The sequence below is a fragment of the Marmota monax genome, unplaced genomic scaffold (assembly GCF_021218885.2).
Source record: "Marmota monax isolate L192 unplaced genomic scaffold, Marmota_monax_Labrador192_F-V1.1 WCK01_AAM20220418_F8-fsc00314, whole genome shotgun sequence".
Lineage (NCBI taxonomy): Eukaryota > Metazoa > Chordata > Mammalia > Rodentia > Sciuridae > Marmota > Marmota monax.
Window position 1 is genome coordinate 656,173 of NW_026692675.1, and position 19,083 is coordinate 675,255.

General features: G+C 38.4%; 1 protein-coding gene across 2 annotated transcripts in view; it reads right to left on the minus strand.

Moving 5' to 3' along the window:
- The window catches only part of Styk1 (serine/threonine/tyrosine kinase 1), a 55,346-nt gene that overhangs the window by 5,037 nt on the left and 31,226 nt on the right, over positions 1–19,083 (minus strand). For both annotated transcript variants that reach the window (XM_046446495.2, XM_046446493.2), the window contains 6 exons: positions 17,768–18,034; positions 16,416–16,597; positions 13,697–13,780; positions 10,682–10,890; positions 1,220–1,260; positions 497–593 (listed from right to left, as the gene is read on the minus strand). In XM_046446495.2, the coding sequence (XP_046302451.1) occupies positions 497–593; positions 1,220–1,260; positions 10,682–10,890; positions 13,697–13,780; positions 16,416–16,597; positions 17,768–18,034 (880 nt within the window). The remainder of the gene's footprint in view (positions 1–496; positions 594–1,219; positions 1,261–10,681; positions 10,891–13,696; positions 13,781–16,415; positions 16,598–17,767; positions 18,035–19,083) is intronic.

The window sequence follows — 19,083 nt, forward strand, 5'->3', positions numbered from 1 at the left end:
TAGTTCTATCATACTGAGAGCTGAGAAAACAGCAGTAGTTTTTAAAAGTTAAATATGAATAAGAGCCAGTAAACTCTGAATGAATAAATCTAGTACAATTGATTTTATGAGAGCTATCTTTGAACTGAGGCTGGAAGACGATTGGTATTTACACAAAGCAATAATGTACTTACATTTCATTTAGTCTATTTCCTGCCTATTTTAGGAGATCCCTACAGAATTAAACAAACTTTATCAAATTAGATTCCTAATATAGTTCTGGTTTTGCCTCAATATTTTGTGTATGATAATGTGAGTGTATACACACACATACATGATATGTATGCATACATGATATATTAGCAAATGTGTTTTACCTCATGGGTTTTGTCTAAGTCCATGCATTAGCACCTAAAGACAACTGAGGATCATCTGAGCCACTTTGAAAAGAGAGTGATTGATAGGAAGCAAAAAATATTTATAATTAGAGAAAAGCAGACCTTCAAAATTCACTTACATAGTATGTGTGCAGCTACTGGGTCTCTTCATGATTTTTCTTCTCTGAAGATACTGTAGAATGCTGGTAGGAGGGACTTCAGGATATGGTGGTGCCCCTGTCAATATGGAAAGAATGAGAGTAGCAAGAGAACTTTAGTGTCATAAAATATGAACTTCAAATAACATTACTCTTAATCTACTTGGGCTAATTGTTAGCAAAAGATAAATCCATAGGGAAAATACTAGATACAAGAGAGTTGTCCCCTGCTATTCTAGTAAGGATGTAGCATAGTGAATTTGGGGAAAAGAGAATCTTGAGTCTTTAGGAAAGTAATAAAATAATGCAAAGTAAGAAATAAGACCTTTCCTCCACTCTTCATAACATGGAAAGGTGCTGTAGTTTCTTAGTTGAATCGATTAATAAGTCTGAAGAAAACATGTTTACACAAGACCAGTGTGGGAATTATCCTTTGGATAAGAAAAAATCTCTTGGAGTTAACATTGCTGGATTGAAAGAAAGAAAGAGAGCAAAAGAAAGTTAAGAGAAGGGAAGGGAGGGAAGGAGTAGAGTAAGAGGGAATCATCACTTCTTCTCAGGAATCAGGCTTGGAAGTCATATCAACCCATTTAATCTTCAGGCCTGTTCTAAAACACTTTCTCAAAAAAAAAAAAAAAATCAACCCCCAAATAAACATACTTGCATATTTGCATCCAGCCACACACTATTGGAGATCATGCTTACCTAGAGTCACCATCTCATAAAGCAGGATCCCAAAGGACCAGCTGTAAAAGAAATAAAACCCTCTACTTAACTTCTATTTTTTCTTTCCTAGAGCGCTCACTTAAATATAGAAACCTTCAGTAACAGTACCATAAAGAAGGTAATAAAGAAGAATGAAGGGGTATCTGATAAAATAAGCAAAGTAATAATGCATTCCTGGCTAGGTGCAGTGGCTCATACCTATAATCCCAGACGAAGGATGATTGCAAGCTCAAGGCCATCCTGGGCAATTTAATGAGACCTTGCCTCAAATAAAAATAAAAAACAAAAAGGCTAGGGTATGTAGCTCAGTTGTAGAGTGCCCTGGGTGCCACAGACAAAGGAAAAAAGAGAAACATTTCTGTACAATTCCCTTAGATTCTAATTTCTTTGAAGATTGGATGTATATTTATTCTATATTTAACATGAATAGATGTTTACTATTATTTGTGTGTGTGTGCACGCGCACAATCACATAAATCCACTCACCCATAGGGAAATTTCTTTTGCATCTTTTTTCATTCTTTTTTTTTTGGCTTTTCTGTAGTATTTATTTTTTGTGCATTTTAATTGTTGAAGTCATTATTAGTATTATATCTCCCCAGTAAGACTATACACTCTTTGAACACAGAGACATATTTGATGTTTCCACTCCCCTTTCCATCCAAATGTGTAACATATTAATGAACACAGAATGTATATCCAGTACTTATAAATTGTATTGATTACCCTCAAGTTTTTAATGCAACTAAGAGACATGACTTTACAAGAAAACATCTAAATCTATATGAGTCATATCTATAATAAAAATATATGGATAATTCCATTTTTATTAAACTATTTTCAATGTTTAATTTTTTTTTAATTTTTTATTGTTGGTTGTTCAAAACATTACAAATTTCTTGACATATCATATTCCACACTTTGATTCAAGTGGGTTATGAACTCCCACCTTCACCCCATACACAGATTGCAGAATCACATCAGTTACACATCCATTGATTTACATATTGCCATACTAGTGTCTGTTGTGCTCCGATGCCTTTCCCATCCTCCACCATCCCCCCTCCGCACCTCTCTCCTCCCCTCGCCTCCTCTCTCTCTACCCCCTCCACTGTATAACCCTGAGGGTCTCCTTCCATTTCCAAGCAATTTCCCTACTCTCTCCCTTTCCCTCCCACCTCTCATCCCTGTTAAATGTTAATCTTCTTCTCATGCTCTTCGTCCCTACTCTGTTCTTAGTTACTCTCCTTATATCAAAGAAGACATTTGGCATTTGTTTTTTAGGGATTGGCTAGCTTCACTTAGCATAATCTGCTCTAATGCCATCCATTTCCCTGCAAATTCTATGATTTTGTCATTTTTTAATGCAGAGTAATACTCCATTGTGTATAAATGCCACAGTTTTTTTTTATCCATTTGTCTATTGAAGGGCATCTAGGTTGGTTCCACAGTCTTGCTATTGTGAATTGTGCTGCTATGAACATCGATGTAGCAGTGTCCCTGTAGCATGCTCTTTCTAGGTCTTTAGGGAATAGACCAAGAAGGGGAATAGCTGGGTCAAATGGTGGCTCCATTCCCAGCTTTCCAAGAAATCTCCATACTGCTTTCCAAATTGGCTGCACCAATTTGCAGTCCCACCAGCAATGTACAAGTGTACCCTTTTCCCCACATCCTCGCCAGCGCTTGTTGTTGTTTGACTTCATAATGGCTGCCAATCTTACTGGAGTGAGATGGTATCTTAGGGTGGTTTTGATTTGCATTTCTCTGACAGCTAGAGATGGTGAGCATTTTTTCATGTACTTGTTGATTGACTGTATGTCCTCCTCTGAGAAGTGTCTGTTCAGGTCCTTGGCCCATTTGTTGATTGGGTTGTTTGTTCTCTTATTGTCTAATTTTTGGAGTTCTTTGTATACTCTGGATATTAGGGCTCTATCTGAAGTGTGAGGAGTAAAGATTTGTTCCCAGGGTGTAGGCTCCCTATTTACCTCTCTAATTGTTTCTTTTGCTGAGAAAAAACTTTTTAGTTTGAGTAAGTCCCATTTGTTGATTCTAGTTATTAACTTTTGTGCTATGGGTGTCCTATTGAGGAATTTGGAGCCCGACCCCACCGACTGTAGATCGTAGCCAACTTTTTCTTCTATCAGACAGCGTGTCTCTGATTTGATATCAAGCTCCTTGATCCATTTTGAATTCACTTTTGTGCATGGCGAGAGAAAGGGATTCAGTTTCATTTTGTTGCATATGGATTTCCAGTTTTCCCAGCACCATTTGTTGAAGATGCTATCCTTCCTCCATTGCACGCTTTTAGCCCCTTTATCAAATATAAGATAGTTGTAGTTTTGTGGATTGGTTTCTGTGTCCTCTATTCTGTACCATTGGTCCACCCGCCTGTTTTGGTACCAGTACCATGCTGTTTTTGTTACTATTGCTCTGTAGTATAGTTTGAAGTCTGGTATCGCTATACTGCCTGATTCACACTTCCTGCTTAGCATTGTTTTTGCTATTCTGGGTCTTTTATTTTTCCATATGAATTTCATGATTGCTTTCTCTATTTCTACAAGAAATGCCATTGGGATTTTGATTGGCATTGCATTAAACCTATAGAGAACTTTTGGTAATATCGCCATTTTGATGATGTTGGTTCTGCCTATCCATGAACAGGGTATATTTTTCCATCTTCTAAGATCTTCTATTTCTCTCTTTAGGGTTCTGTAGTTTTCACTGTATAAGTCTTTCACCTCTTTTGTTAGGTTGATCCCAAGTACTTTATTTTTTTTGAAGATATTGTGAATGGAGTGGTTGTCCTCATTTCCATTTCAGAGGATTTGTCGCTGATATACAGGAATGCCTTTGATTTATGCGTATTGATTTTATATCCTGCCACTTTGCTGAATTCATTTATTAGCTCTAATAGTTTCTTTGTAGAGCCTTTTGGGTCTGCTAGGTAAAGAATCATATCATCTGCAAATAGTGATAATTTAAGTTCTTCTTTTCCTATTTTTATGCCTTTAATTTCTTTCGTCTGTCTAATTGCTCTGGCCAGTGTTTCGAGAACTATGTTGAACACAAGTGGAGAGAGAGGGCATCCCTGTCTTGTTCCAGATTTTAGAGGGAATGCCTTCAGTTTTTCTCCATTCAGAATGATGCTAGCCTGAGGCTTAGCATAGATTGCTTTTACAATATTGAGGTATGTTCCTGTTATCCCTAGTTTTTCTAGAGTTTTGAACATAAAGGGATGCTGTACTTTGTCGAATGCTTTTTCCGCATCTATCGAGATGATCATATGGTTCTTATTTTTAAGTCTATTGATGTGGTGAATAACATTTATTGATTTCCGTATATTGAACCAGCCTTGCATCCCAGGGATGAATCCTACTTGATCATGGTGTACAATTTTTTTGATATGTTTTTGTATCCGATTCGCCAGAATTTTATTGAGGATTTTTGCATCTAGGTTCATTAGAGATATTGGTCTGTAGTTTTCTTTCTTTGAAGTGTCTTTGTCTGGTTTAGGTATCAGGGTGATGTTGGCCTCATAGAATGAATTTGGAAGTTCTCCCTCTTTTTCTATTTCCTGAAGTAGCTTGAAAAGTATTGGTATTAGTTCTTCTTTAAAGGTTTTGTAAAACTCTGCTGTATACCCATCCGGTCCTGGGCTTTTCTTAGTTGGTAGTCTTTTTATGGTTTCTTCTATTTCCTCAATTGATATTGGTCTGTTTAGGTTGTCTATATCCTCCTGACTCAATCTGGGCAGATCATATGTCTTAAGAAATTTATCTATGCCTTCACTATCTTCTAATTTATTGGAGTATAAGGATTCAAAATAGTTTTTGATTATCTTCTGTATTTCTGAAGTGTCTGTTGTGATATTGCCTTTTTCATCCCGTATGCTAGTAATTTGAGTTCTCTCTCTTCTTCTCTTTGCTAGCATGGCTAAGGGTCTGTCGATTTTGTTTATTTTTTCAAAGAACCAACTTTTAGTTTTGTCAATTTTTTCAATTGTTTCTTTTGTTTCGATTTCATTAATTTCAGCTCTGATTTTCATTATTTCTTGCCTTCTACTTCTTTTGCTGTTGTTTTGCTCTTCTTTTTCAAGGATTTTGAGATGAAGTATGAGATCATTTATTTGTTGGTTTTTTCTTTTTTTAAGGAATGAACTCCAAGCAATGAATTTTCCTCTTAGAACTGCTTTCAATGTGTCCCATAGATTCCGATATGTTGTGTCTGTGTTTTCATTTATCTCTAAGAATTTTTTAATTTCCTCCTTGATGTCTTCTATAACCCATTGATCATTCAGTAACCTATTGTTCATTCTCCAAGTGATGTATGCTTTTTCCTTCCTTCTTTTATCGTTGATTTTCAGTTTCATTCCATTATGATCAGATAAGATGCATGGTATTATCTCTACTCCTTTATATTGTCTGAGAGTTGCCCTGTGACATAATATATGATCTATTTTTGAGAAGGATCCATGTGCTGCTGAGAAAAAAGTGTAACTGCTTGATGTTGGGTGGTATATTCTATATATGTCAATTAGGTCTAGGTTATTAATACTGTTATTGAGTTCTATAGTTTCCTTATTCAACTTTTGTTTGGAAGATCTGTCCAGTGGCGAGAGAGGTGTGTTGAAGTCTCCCATGATTATGGTATGGTGGTCTATTAGACTCTTGAACTTGAGAAGAGTTTGTTTGACGAACATAGCTGCACCATTGTTTGGGGCATAAATATTTATGATTGTTATGTCTTGTTGGTGTATGGTTCCCTTAAGCAGTATGTAGTGTCCCTCTTTATCCCTTTTGATTAACTTTGGCTTGAAATCTATTTCATTTGATATGAGTATGGACACTCCTGCTTGTTTCCGAAGTCCATATGAGTGATATGATTTTTCCCAACCTTTCACCTTCAGCCTATGTATGTCTTTTCCTATCAAATGCGTCTCCTGTAGGCAGCATATTGTTGGGTCTTGTTTTGTGATCCATTCTACTAGCCTGTGTCTCTTAATTGGTGAGTTTAAGCCATTAACATTTAGGGTTATTATTGAGATATGGGTTGTTCTTCCAGCCATATTTGTTTATTTCTGTTACTAAACATGGTTTGTTTTCCTCTTTGATTATTTTCCCCCCCTTTACTGTCCTACCTCCCACTGTTGGTTTTCATTGTTATTTTCCATTTCCTCTTCCTGTAATGCTTTGGCGAGGATGTTTTGAAGAGATGGTTTTCTAGCTGCGAATTCTTTAAACTTTTGTTTATCGTGGAAGGTTTTAATTTCATCTTCCATCCTGAAGCTTAATTTCGCTGGATACACAATTCTTGGTTGGAACCCATTTTCTTTCAGTGTTTGAAATATGTTATTCCAGGATCTTCTAGCTTTCAGAGTCTGTGTTGAAAGATCAGCTGTTATCCTGATTGGCTTACCCCTAAATGTAATCTGCTTCCTTTCTCTTGTAGCTTTTAAAATTCTCTCCTTATTCTGTATGTTGGGCATCTTCATTATAATGTGTCTAGGTGTGGATCTCTTATGATTTTGCACATTCGGCGTCCTGTAGGCTTCTAGGATTTGGGATTCTGTCTCAGTCTTCAAGTCTGGGAAGTTTTCTCGTATTATTTCATTGAATAGACTGCTCATTCCTTTGGTTTGGAGCTCTGTACCTTCCTGTATCCCAATGTCCCAATGACTCTTAAGTTTGGTCTCTTAATGTTATCCCATATTTCTTGGATGTTCTGCTCATGGTTTCTTAACAGTCTTGCTGAGCTGTCTATGTTCTTTTCCAGTTGAAATACTTTGTCTTCATTGTCTGATGTTCTATCTTCTAAGTGTTCTACTCTGCTGGTAGTATTCTCCATTGAGTTTTTAAGTTGGTTTATTGCTTCCTGCATTTCTAGGATTTCTGTTTGTTTGTTTTTTATAACCTCTATCTCCCTGTAAAGTTGATCCTTTGCTTCCTGGATTTGTTTGCGTAATTCATTGTCGAAGTGATCTTTCATTGTCTGATTTTGCTGTCTAATGTCTTCCTTGATACTCCAGATCATCTGAAGCATGTATATCCTGAATTCTTTATCTGACATTCCATCTGCTGCAGCTGTTACCTCTTCTAAAGTTGCGTTGACCTGCAATGCTTGTGGTCCTTTCTTTCCTTGTCTTTTCATACTGCTTGCGTTTCTTTCCTGCAGGCGCGGGCGGCGGCTCTGCTCTCTCCTTATTCCAATTGGGGTGTCGTGACTACCATGCCGGCAGGTCACTGGGCCTGTTCTGGGTGCTGGCGGCGGCTCTGTTCTGCCCCTACTCCAATTGGGGTGACGAGTGTACCACGCCAGCAGGCCACCGGGCCTGATCCACCGGTCGGTTGCAGGTTTGCCTACCCTGCAGGCGCGGGCGGCGGCTCTACTCTGCCCCTACTCCAAATGGGGTGACGTGTCTGTCGTACTGGCAGGCCACTGGGCCTATCCCGCTGGTCGGTCGCGGGTCTGCCCACCTTGCGGGTGCGGGTGGCGGCTCCGCTCCGCCCCCTCTCCAATTGGGGTCACGCGGTCACCATGCCGGCGAGCCACTGGGCCTGCTCAGGGCGCTGGCAGCGGCCTGGCTCCTCCCCTCTGGCTCGACGACAAATCGAGAGAGACTCGGGTGTCTGTGCCTCACCCCCCCTACCAGGAGACCAACTGTTTCTGTCACCGCTGGTATTGATGAAGTTCTCTCCTCCGCCGCTTTCTGATGACATCAGATCTCTGCCATGTTGGTATCCTATGCAAATGGCAGCATTTCGTTCCCCTTGCCGGGCAACCAAGGCAACGGGTGAGTCCTGACCGGCCCTCAGCAGGACCCGGACCGAGAAGCAGTTTCCGCGGGCTCCTAGCCCTGGGCCAGGGCGGATCCGGGAGCCGTAACTTGGCCGCCCCGCGCTCGCGCTCGGTGCTCGCTCCGATAAGAGCAGGCACTAGGAAGCACCCAGGCACTGAGCCCAAGCAATCTGTCTGCAAGCCACAGGCGAATGGCAGCCTGAAATTACCTGTTCTATGGCTGAATGAGCTGCGGTCAGTCGAAAACAGGGATGGTGACGTCAGCTTTCCAACATGGTGGCTGCTGGCCTCCTCTGTGGTCTGACCTGTGTGGAGAACCGAGATGGACCGCTTCCTTCCCCCGTCTCGAACCCAGAATTCAGCCCTGAGTACAGTGCTTGCACGGCTGGCAGAAACTGCAGCGCTATATCCCTGCGTCGCTATCTCCTCATTTCCCAGCGCGCGCTCCAGACTCTAGCCGCGGGGCGATTTGCTGAATAAGCATTGTTACCCTCCGTGGGACAAACCTCTCGCGTTTGAGTCCCCGTAGCCGATCCTCGTGCGATGGAAATCCTTCCTCCAGGTTCCGGAGCACCCCACTATTGCTGGAAATTCCTAACAAGATAGCCTTTAGCCGTCCTGACTTGTCATACTCCCATACAGTGAAGCAGCACACGGGGGCAATGCACTCCCCTCGCCGCCATCTTCCTTTTTTCATTCTTTCCACCCCTTTCTGCTAAGGTTTTAGTCTTGTTCTTAGCACAAGCCAAACAAAGTTATCATATATCCTCTATGTACTCAGTAAATCTAATTGCCCAAAACTAGGAAAAATATTAACAGAGCAAGCTTTATATGTTGTTGGAATGAGTATTTGCTTAAGCAATATGATTTGAAAGATGTATATAATACTATAGTAAAAATCATTAAATGAGTAATTTTTATGACTAATTGTTAGTCATAAAATAGATACATTACAACATGTATCTATTGAAAAACAGATATTAGTAAAACACTGATGGAAGTTTTTAACCAAAATCATATTAACTAATGTACTAAATTTCCTCTACCACTCATGACACTCATAGCTATTAGGATACTCTACATTCCATCTCTGAGCTTCTTCAAGCACTTGAGTTATATGGTTACCAAAAATAGTCAATTGTGATTCTTTACAAGCCTGTTTACACCAATTGTACATGTAACTGTAATTGTGTATTATTATATAAGCAAATAAATACTATAAAAGATGATTGAATATAAATATTATCTCTGTGAAAAGTAAGTTGAATGCCTTGAAAACAATCTATAAAAGTATACTACTAAAAAGAAAGCGTTATGATGAGATGAGGGTCATACAAAGTTGTGGTGAATAAGAAGCACTAACCTCCCACTATTTGATCCTGTCCCTGCCCTATCTTTGACAAGGGGGACTCCAGCTCTGGTACATGTGACCTCCTGGCATTTCCTGGAATTTGCCTGTCTTATCCAAATCTCTAATGAATGACTTGTACAAGAATCTGTCTGTGCCTTATGAAAATCTCTCTGTAAACCAGGTGCAGTGGTGCACACCTATAATCCCAGCAACTCAGGAGACTGAGGCAGGAAGATGAAGTTCAAAGCCAGCCTCAGCAACAGTGAGGTACTAAGCAATTTAGTAAGACCCTGTCTCCAAATAAAGTACAAAATAGGGTGGAGGATGTGGCTTAGTGGTTGAGTGCCCCTGAGTTCAATCCCCGGTAACCTCCCCCAAACAAAGAAGGAGAAAAATGTAAAATTGTGTGGGTGAGAACAGTAGAAAATTAAAATAATAATAATAACAAGTATGCAGTCAAATTGTTATGCAAATGTTTTTAAGTTTCTCACTGCACTTAGAACCATCCCAAATTGGAACCCAAAGTTAGTCATTAGAGGTGCTATTTAGACAAGAAACAGGACATATGACTTCATTTAGAAGCCCCGTTCTCCCATAATGCAGCTTTTCCCCTTCTTCAAAAGATTTATAAATAAATTGTAATGCTTTCATATGTAACAAATTAGAATAAAAAGATTTTTTTTAAATTGATAAAGAAATACACATGTATATGTTTTAAGTTAAAATTAAGAATTGTGGGGCTGGGGATGTGGCTCAAGTGGTAGCGCGCTTGCCTGGCATGCGTGCCACCCGGGTTCGATCCTCAGCACCACATACAAACAAAGATGTGTCCGCTGAAAACTAAAAAATAAATATTAAAAAAATTCTCTCTCTGTCTCTCTCTCTCTCTCTCTCTCTCAAAAAAAAAAAAAAAGAATTGTGGTCTGAGTATTTTTACTTTAGGGATTCTTTACTTAACTAGTCTTCTGATTAAGTGGGCTCACACCCTTCAGGTTTAAAGCAAAACTACTAGATTAAGTCCTCAGATATTGGTGTGAGTAATCTTTGCAATTTTTTTCTTTCCTAATGTAAGCTTCTAATCCAATACAGAAAGAATGCTTGAAAAAGCATTCAAAGGGGATTTCAAGCAGAGACCAAACATGTACTCTGTATCATAACATTTCTTCTTGAGAGTATTTCTGACTTCTGAGTATAGATCTCATTTGTAGACATACTTGATAATACACCCAATAATAATCAGGGAGAACACTCAGGTCATGAAGAGAATATATCCAAAGGGTAGGAACAAACCGTACATGTCTCCTCTGATGCCAGCAGGTCTCAGGAGAAGCCGTTCTGGGGCAAGCCACTTGAGAGGGATGGTCCGAGCAGAAGAGATGGCTCCAAGGGCATGAACTTCATAAGCCAAGCCCAATCCACAGAGTTTAGCAGTCAGATCACTTTGGATCAGGATATTCCTGGCTGCCACATCCCCATGGAACAGATGCTTATCCTGCAGAAATTCCTGACAGCATAGGTCAAAGATAATCAGCTATCTGAAGGTCACTGCTCAGCTTGCAGATAAGAGACATACTAGGAAGCCTCAAAAAGATAAGGGCACTTCCTACTCTAAACAAGTCTCATTATAATGACATCACTTCCAAAGCATGCTAATGGATCAGATATTTTACCTTATGTTTAAGATGACCAAACTGAGCAAATAATCCAAACGACATTAATGCTGGATTTATTTACTTATTTAGATTTTTTTTAAAAGAGAGAGTGAGAGAGAGAGAATTTTTTAATATTTATTTTTTTTTTTTTTTTAGTTCTTGGCGGACACAACATCTTTGTTTGTATGTGGTGCTGAGGATCGAACCCAGGCCGCACACATGCCAGGTGAGCGCGCTACCTCTTGAGCCACATCCCCAGCCCACTTATTTAGTTTTATAGTGCTGAGAATCAAACCCAGAGTCTCATGCATGCAAGGCAAGTGCTGCTACACCCTCATCCCTAATAAAGGATTTTGAAAGTATTAATTCCAAATTCCATCTGCAATAAAATGACTCCCTTTCTGTTAAAATATTTCAACGTCTTATATGTATTCTTTATTCTTTATTCTTTATTCAGCAATTGCTCCTTTTCGCTGATGTTTGCATTACATGTTTGCTTTTTTTTTTAGAATACAGGTGCAAATACCTTTTTATTTCTACTGTCCAACTGTTTCTAGCACATAAGAAATGCTTGTTAAAACCCATGTCATATCAAATTCAAAACTTACTTTATATACTTTATCTCCTTTGACCTTCCAAACAGTTTTGTGAGCTTAGCCAACCTGATTGCTATTTATCTATTTGGTTGATGATCAAACAGGCTTAGAGATAGTGACTTGTCCAAGGTTAGGTAGTGATAGTGTTGGGATTTAGTACCACATCATCTGACTACCACTTTCTAGTAAGTCCCACTGAAGATTAGTTGTCATCTACCAGATATGAACCCAGTTAGATATTAGAAAGGGAATAGATTTCATAGCAAAATTGAGTATCATATTATTGAATTTATGTAAAATTTTATTGTCTCCCTAAAATAACTGGATTAACTGATTTAGGGGAGTATCTTTTGGATAAATTTAAATGACTACACAAAACTACAGAGTAACTAAGTGATAGTAACTAGAGTAAGGTATTCTAATTCACAGAAAATACAACAAAAACTCTACTAATAATTCTATTTTTTATTTAATGACCCATTTTAGTTTTTATTCTACTAATAGTTCTTGAGTCAAGTTCCAAATTAGAATTGTCAGAAAGCTTTTTTAAAACATAAGATTTTCACCCTGAATTCACTAAACCATAATTTAGGACAAGAAATCTGATAACCTATATTGTAAAGAAGTATCAAAATTATTCTAGTGCAGACTTTAAATCATGTGACTAATGGCCTAGGTTTGCTGGGATCTTTTCTCCTCCGGTACAAATCTACTCAAAGTCGATGGAGAAATCAAGAAATTGTACATGGCTAAAAAGATAGAGGTTCCAAATTATGATTGCTAAACAAGGATAGTATAAAAATTTTAAAGAGTGAGCTGTAATTTCCAATTGTTGATGAAGAAGCAAAAAGTGATGACTATTTCTCTCTCATGAGGTTTTAGAACAAAAAAAAATTATATGGTCATGAGAAGAATTAAGGAACGTGTTGACTTTGGGTTTGTTAAAAGTAACAACAAATAGTATGATATTGCCTGTTATAGGTAATACAGGGCCCTGATGAATGCATTGGTTTCATCAATTAGCCTCATAAGGCACCTCAACAATTAAGGATCACAAGCAAGGTAGACTGTAGTCTGACATCCTAACTTTACCAAGGGATCATACCAGCTAAGTGCTCCATACGCTGAAGATAATATTAAATATATGGTGTGTACCCATCCTGTCCATTGGGAGCTTCAGATACAACTCTTGCTCTTTTCTCACCTTCCCAACTTCTTTATTTCCTTCACTTCCTCCTAATTCTGCTTAGATCCCTGGTATATTTCACACATTAGGGTGGCAAGATATATCAAAGAGTTAAAAATGGTAGCTTCACAGAACCTGTAGCAAGTGCTAATTTTAAACACAATTATCTGAGTGATTTCATAGCGTAATCTAAATTTCCTGAATGATTCACATAAAGATAAATATTTCTCTTAAACTCAGAGTTCTAAAACCTTTTTATTTAGGTTGTTTTAAAATAAAAGAGTGATTCTACTGTCTCCCCTTCACATTTTTCCTCTTTCACTTGTTTCTTATTCTTTTTTAAGTATGTGCACTCCCTATCACATTTATTATCAAATCAAGTTTCCAACAAAACATGTTCCAAACCAGTTTGTCTTGTTTTCCAGATATAAATTTGTACACTTCTGGCTCTGTAGCCTTTCATCCATTCAGTTTCTCTTCCCATATCTTCTCCCAACTTGCTCCCCAAATTTCCCCTTTCATATTAGTTCTTAAAAGTATACATAGATAAATAAGAGTATAAAGCAAATGGGCATATAGCTCTTGGCACTGTCTTTTGAATGTTAAGATTGAGTGAACTTTTAAAATCTTCCCTGTTCCTTCCAGAAATCCTAAGCTGACTACCTCCTCCCTGGAAATACCAATCCTGTAGTAGATTATCTAAATGATTTCACAAAGAAGGAACTAAAATTAATTATCAGTGTACGACTATCTGCCCCTGATCTCTAATTTAAAATATATGCCCCATTTGGGAATCTGAACATGGGAACAATGACACCAAATACTAGGCTAATGAGAAAAATCCCCACCCTTGGTTTTTATTTTGCCTAGTCTTACCAGACCCAAAAGGACCTGCTTTCCAATGTGATAGACTTGCTTTTCTGTGAGATCATAGAGAAGACCATCCATGGTCATCACATCCTAAAGAGAAAGAGAAAAAACATTATATCAAAGTGGCATTAACACATTTGATTTTTTAAAAAGTACAATAGATATAATCTGAAATGCAAATATATGAAGGCTAAGGAAAACATACAAAAACAAAGGATAAAAAGTCAAAAAGAGATTGATAGGAGAAGTCTTCAGGCAGAAAAGTATCATGATTTATTGGACTGGAAGACTAATGAAGAATAGAAATGAACCCTGGGAAGAATGACAAGCATATATAAGGTTATCCACTGTCATTTTTCTGGAACAGTGTGTCTGTGTCCATGTGGTTAACAGCACATCACCTCGATGCATTCTGGCTTTTACAGAAGGCCTGTAAAGCACCAATTTCCGTGGAATATAGAGTGAGCAAAATAAACATAGTTACTTCTGCCACTTATTTTGTGTATATGTGTGACTTATAATCAAATAATCCTATGTGAATTAGAAGCAAATAATCATAAAGAAATTGTTAGAGATGTTTAAGTACCATGAAAGAACTGCACAGAGTGTTAAAAGAGTATATGATGGTAGGATGAAGAGAACTGATCAGTTGGAAAGATGGAAACAGGTTCTGATGAAATCTGAAGAATAAGTGAATATTAACTGCAGAGAAGAGAAAGAAGTAGTTCTGTGTCAAAAGAAAATTATATGAGAAGGACATTAGAATTCCTTTTTCATGTGTTCAGTTGTACAATATAATCAGTATATTATAAAGATGTATTAATATTGAATTTTCATGTCAGCAAGTGAGGAACTAGGGAAACAGTGGCCCTTCAGAAAGAGGACTATGTAGAGAACTAGGAAAATTATAAGGAAAAGAAATACCATCTAAGTCTGGAAAATTATGAACATTTTATGGGGTTTTTGGGGGGTGGGGGGTCCCAGGGATGGAATTCAGGGGCAATCGACCATCAAGCCATAACCCCAGTCCTATTTTGTATTTTGTTAAGAGATAGGGTCTCACTGAGTTGCTTAGCACTTTACTCTTGCTGAGGCTGACTTTGAAGTCTCTATCCTCCTGCCCCAGCCTCCTAAGCCGCTGGGATTACTTATCCCACCGTGCCCAGCATGTTTGTTTATTTTTTAATGTGAATTTGAGGTATAAAAACATAAAAGCTGAATGCTTTCCTCCTCAATCCTGGAACACTAGAATAATGTTAAAGAAAAGACACTTAAATGGTAACAACAGAATTGAAATCATCATAACAAAAATAGTTGTCATTATAACAATTTTTACATACATAATATCATTATTGTCATCATAACAATTTTTACATACATAATGTCTCTGATTTTTTGAACAATGCTTATTCCTTTTTTATTAATTAACTAATTTATCTTATAGGTATGACAGCAGAATGCATTTTGATTAATTGTACACAAATGTAGCACAACTTTTCACTTCTTTGGTTGTACACAATGTAGTCGTACCATATGTGCAGTCATACCTAAGGTAATGATGTCCGTCTCATTCTACCATCTTTCCTGCCCGCATGCACCCTCCCTCCCCTTTGCCCAATCAAATTTCCTCTATTTTTCCCATTCCCCTACCCCCATTATGGATCAGCATCCACTTATCAGAGAGAACATTCAGTCTTTGTTTTTGGGGATTGGCTTACTTTGCTTAGCATGATATTCTCCAACTAAACTCCAGGATATATAAGCAACCCAATCAATAAATGGGATAAGGAGCTGAACAGACACTTCTCAGAGGAAGATATACATTCAGTTAACAAATATATGAAAAAATGTTCAACATCTCTAGTAATTACAGAAATGCAAATCAAAACTACTCTAAGATTTCATCTCACACCAGTCAGAATGGCAGTTATTAAGAATACAGACAACAATAAATATTGGCGAGGATGTGGGGGAAAAGGCACAGTCATACATTGCTGGTGAGACTGCAAATTGGTGCAGCCAATATGGAAAGCAGTATGGAATAGAACCACCCTTTGACCCAGCTATCCCACTTCTCAGTCTATAGCCAAAGGACTTAAAATCAGCATACTATATAGTAACACAGCCAAATCAATATTTAGAGCCACTCAATTCACAATAGCGAAACTGTAGAACCAACCTAGATCCCTTCAATAGATGAATGGATAAAGAAACTGTGGTATATATAAACAAGGGAACATTACTCAACATTAAAAGAGAATAAAATTATGACATTTGCAGGTCTCTTTTTGTAATAATTTATTATTCCCATTTTACAGATTTAGAAACTCACGATCAGTGAGGTAACTTGCCAAAAGTTACAAGCTAGTAGGTGAGATCAAGAGTTCATACTATAAACACATTGCCCAATATGATAGCCATTAATCACATGTGTCTATTTAAACTTACATTATTCAAGATTAAATAAAATTAAAAACTCGGTTTCTCAGTTACACCCACTACATTTCAGGTGTTCAACAGCACATGTGACTGGGGGCTATCAGTGAACAGAGCAGATATGGAATACTTCAATTACTGCAAAAAGTTCTCTTGGACATTAATACTCAGTTACTGTTATGCTATTATATTGTCTCCGTGTTTTGTCACTTGTGATGCTAATTGATATGTGAACAGCTAATCAACCAGGTCAAGCTTTGCCCCCTAACACCTCTACTCCACTGCTCACCCGGCGACAGGTCCAGAGAAAGCTGAGCAGGTCCCCCTGGGCCACATCCTCCAACACCATATAGAGTGGCAGTCTATCTGTGCAGCAGCCTTCCAGTTGTACTAGGTTCTTGTGTTTCCCCAGGTACTGATAGAACTGGATTCGTCCTACAAAATCCTGCACCTCATGGAGCCCAGCAGGTTCTGCAGAGGATAGAAGAGCCAGGGCAGTGAGCAGTGAGCTCAACCAATTAAGAGGAAACAAGGAGCAAAAAACCATTTCAGATGGTAACTCTCAGTTACCATCTGAGGAGTAAGTGCAGACAAAAAGTAAATAGAGGACCAATTAGAAGTTAACGATGCTCATTGTCACTGACACTTTATCAAAGATATCATAGACTATCATCTTAAAAATGAATAGGCTTTCCTCTTCCTAAATAGGCAAATTTCTTCTAATTGAAACACTGGAACTATGTGGGCATTTTGATTAATATTCTTGTTTATCTTATCCTTTTTCTATTTTGTGTATTCACTATTACCAGTCCACATCATGAGTATCAGCAAAAGAGAAAGAGAGAGGTAGGGGGATGCTGGGAGCCATTAGCCAAGTAAGTATGACAATTTCCTTGCCAGCGTACCCCATGTTGCAGTGACATTGAATGTACTTAACCTTGCTCAAGGACCAAGGCAGATTAGGGTGTTCCCGGTTTTAAGATAATCTTGTTTAGGGCGTTCCCAGTTTAGGTTCCAGGTTTAAGGTTTAAGATTATTCCTGCTGGGAATAGGGCGTATCCTGCTGCCTGAGTTCCCCTTGAGTTCTCACGGGATTCAGACAGTATATTTTGGAGATAGAAGCCCAGTGGAGGTGGATTTGGGCAGAGAACGTGGATTTGGGAAGAGAACGTGGATTTCCCCAGAACGTGATTGTAGACGGCTGGTGTGAGTTCGGGAATAAAGAGTTGCTGTTTGAATCTACAAGCTGTGTGGTGGCTCGTGATTGTGTGCCCAGCCAGACTGCGGCATTTGTGCCCAGCCAGACTGTGGCAGGGGGAGAAATGCAGTATCAGGAAGGAGTATCAAACAGGAAAGAGAAATTTAAAAGCAACCTCAGAATCCTAGTCCAAGAAACATCTAATATGAAACAGTCTGTTTCAACAGCCTTAGTAGGTAAAGATGAGTTAGGGATATAAGGACCCTGAAGAATATCATTTTTGTCTCAAGCTTCCACTCTTAATTGCCTTCTTCTATACAGAGTTGTGATCACAATATTTGTTGAAAAATATCTTAATGTTTGCAAAACTGTTGACATTTATTGTTAGGAGTTCACAAGTGAAAAGTAAAAAGGGAAGGGAAGTCTAACACTTCTCCTTTTACCTTTTAAAGTCTTGAGGACAATATTTTTGGGCTTAGCAGGGTCCCCAGTACACATCTTGGCTCGATAGATGATCCCATAACTGCCATTATAGATCTGCTCCAAAACTTCTGAGAATTGCTCTCGGGGCACCTGCAGCTTAGACAAGGCAGATGTGGAAGCCCTCAGAAAACTTTCCACTGATGTCTCCTTAAGTGGCACCAGCACTTTTCCTCCACGTCCTGTTGCTTCCCAACTTGGACTCCTAGATGGAGGCCCAGCAGCACTGCCTAGAATAAAGAGATGATATCAATCACCAGTTTCTTGTTCTGAGAACTCCAGAAAAGCCTAGAATGAACCAGCCAGGAAGTTCTTTTAGCAGTTTTACCTCTGGTCAATGGAGGGATATCTTCTGATGCTGCTCTATTAATTGGTATCAACATCAAATTTGTAGAACCTTTATAATAATCCCCTTTACTTCTGGGAAAACTCAGGATGGACCCTTGTAAAGTAGTGACGACATTTTCTTTCTGTCTTTCTCAGGATTATAATTCTATATTCTCCATGAGTATGATATGGAGACAAGGGAGTTCCTGAACAGGTACAAAACCACAGATACTTAAGGGCAGTGGTAATTGCCAGTGGAGACTACCATTTAAGTCAGTCATGTGGCTTCCAAATTTGGAATAAACGTATAGATAACTTCTCTACCATAGCTGTGGCTTATCCTTTCTTCCTCAAGTTATCTTAAAAGTCAAATTATTCCATATTTCATTGAGTATCGGTTTAAGTCTTCTGATACGTTCTGCCTTCCTTAGCTGGCATGAACTTTCCTCCGTTTGGAAAAGAAAGGTTCATTCTTCTCATTAAATTTACCATCACTCATTAACCCATCCCTTTATTCAACAAATATCACTAGCTATATACCAGATACTTTTCTAGGTGTTGGGAATAGGTGAAGTCATAATTCAACAAGGTTACCTTCTTGTGATCAGGCAGAAAATAATGAGTCAATAAGTGTTGTAGAGGAAATGATGAAAGAAGAAACATCAGTGATGCTACTTTATCCACAAAGATTTCATTTCAAGGAAGGCCTTTCTGATACAATGACATTGGAGAAAGGTATGGAAGCAATTAGGTGGCAAACCACATTGATGTCAGAAAAAGTACTGTAGGCAAAGGGAACAAGATGTTCAAAGGCACTGAGAAAGGAACATACTTAAAGTATTTGAGAAATAGCAAGGAATCTGGTGCAGCAGAGCCAAGTAGGATTGTTGGAGAGTTGTAGGACATAAGGCAAGAGAGGTTCAGATCATATAAGACCATGGGAAGAGCTTTG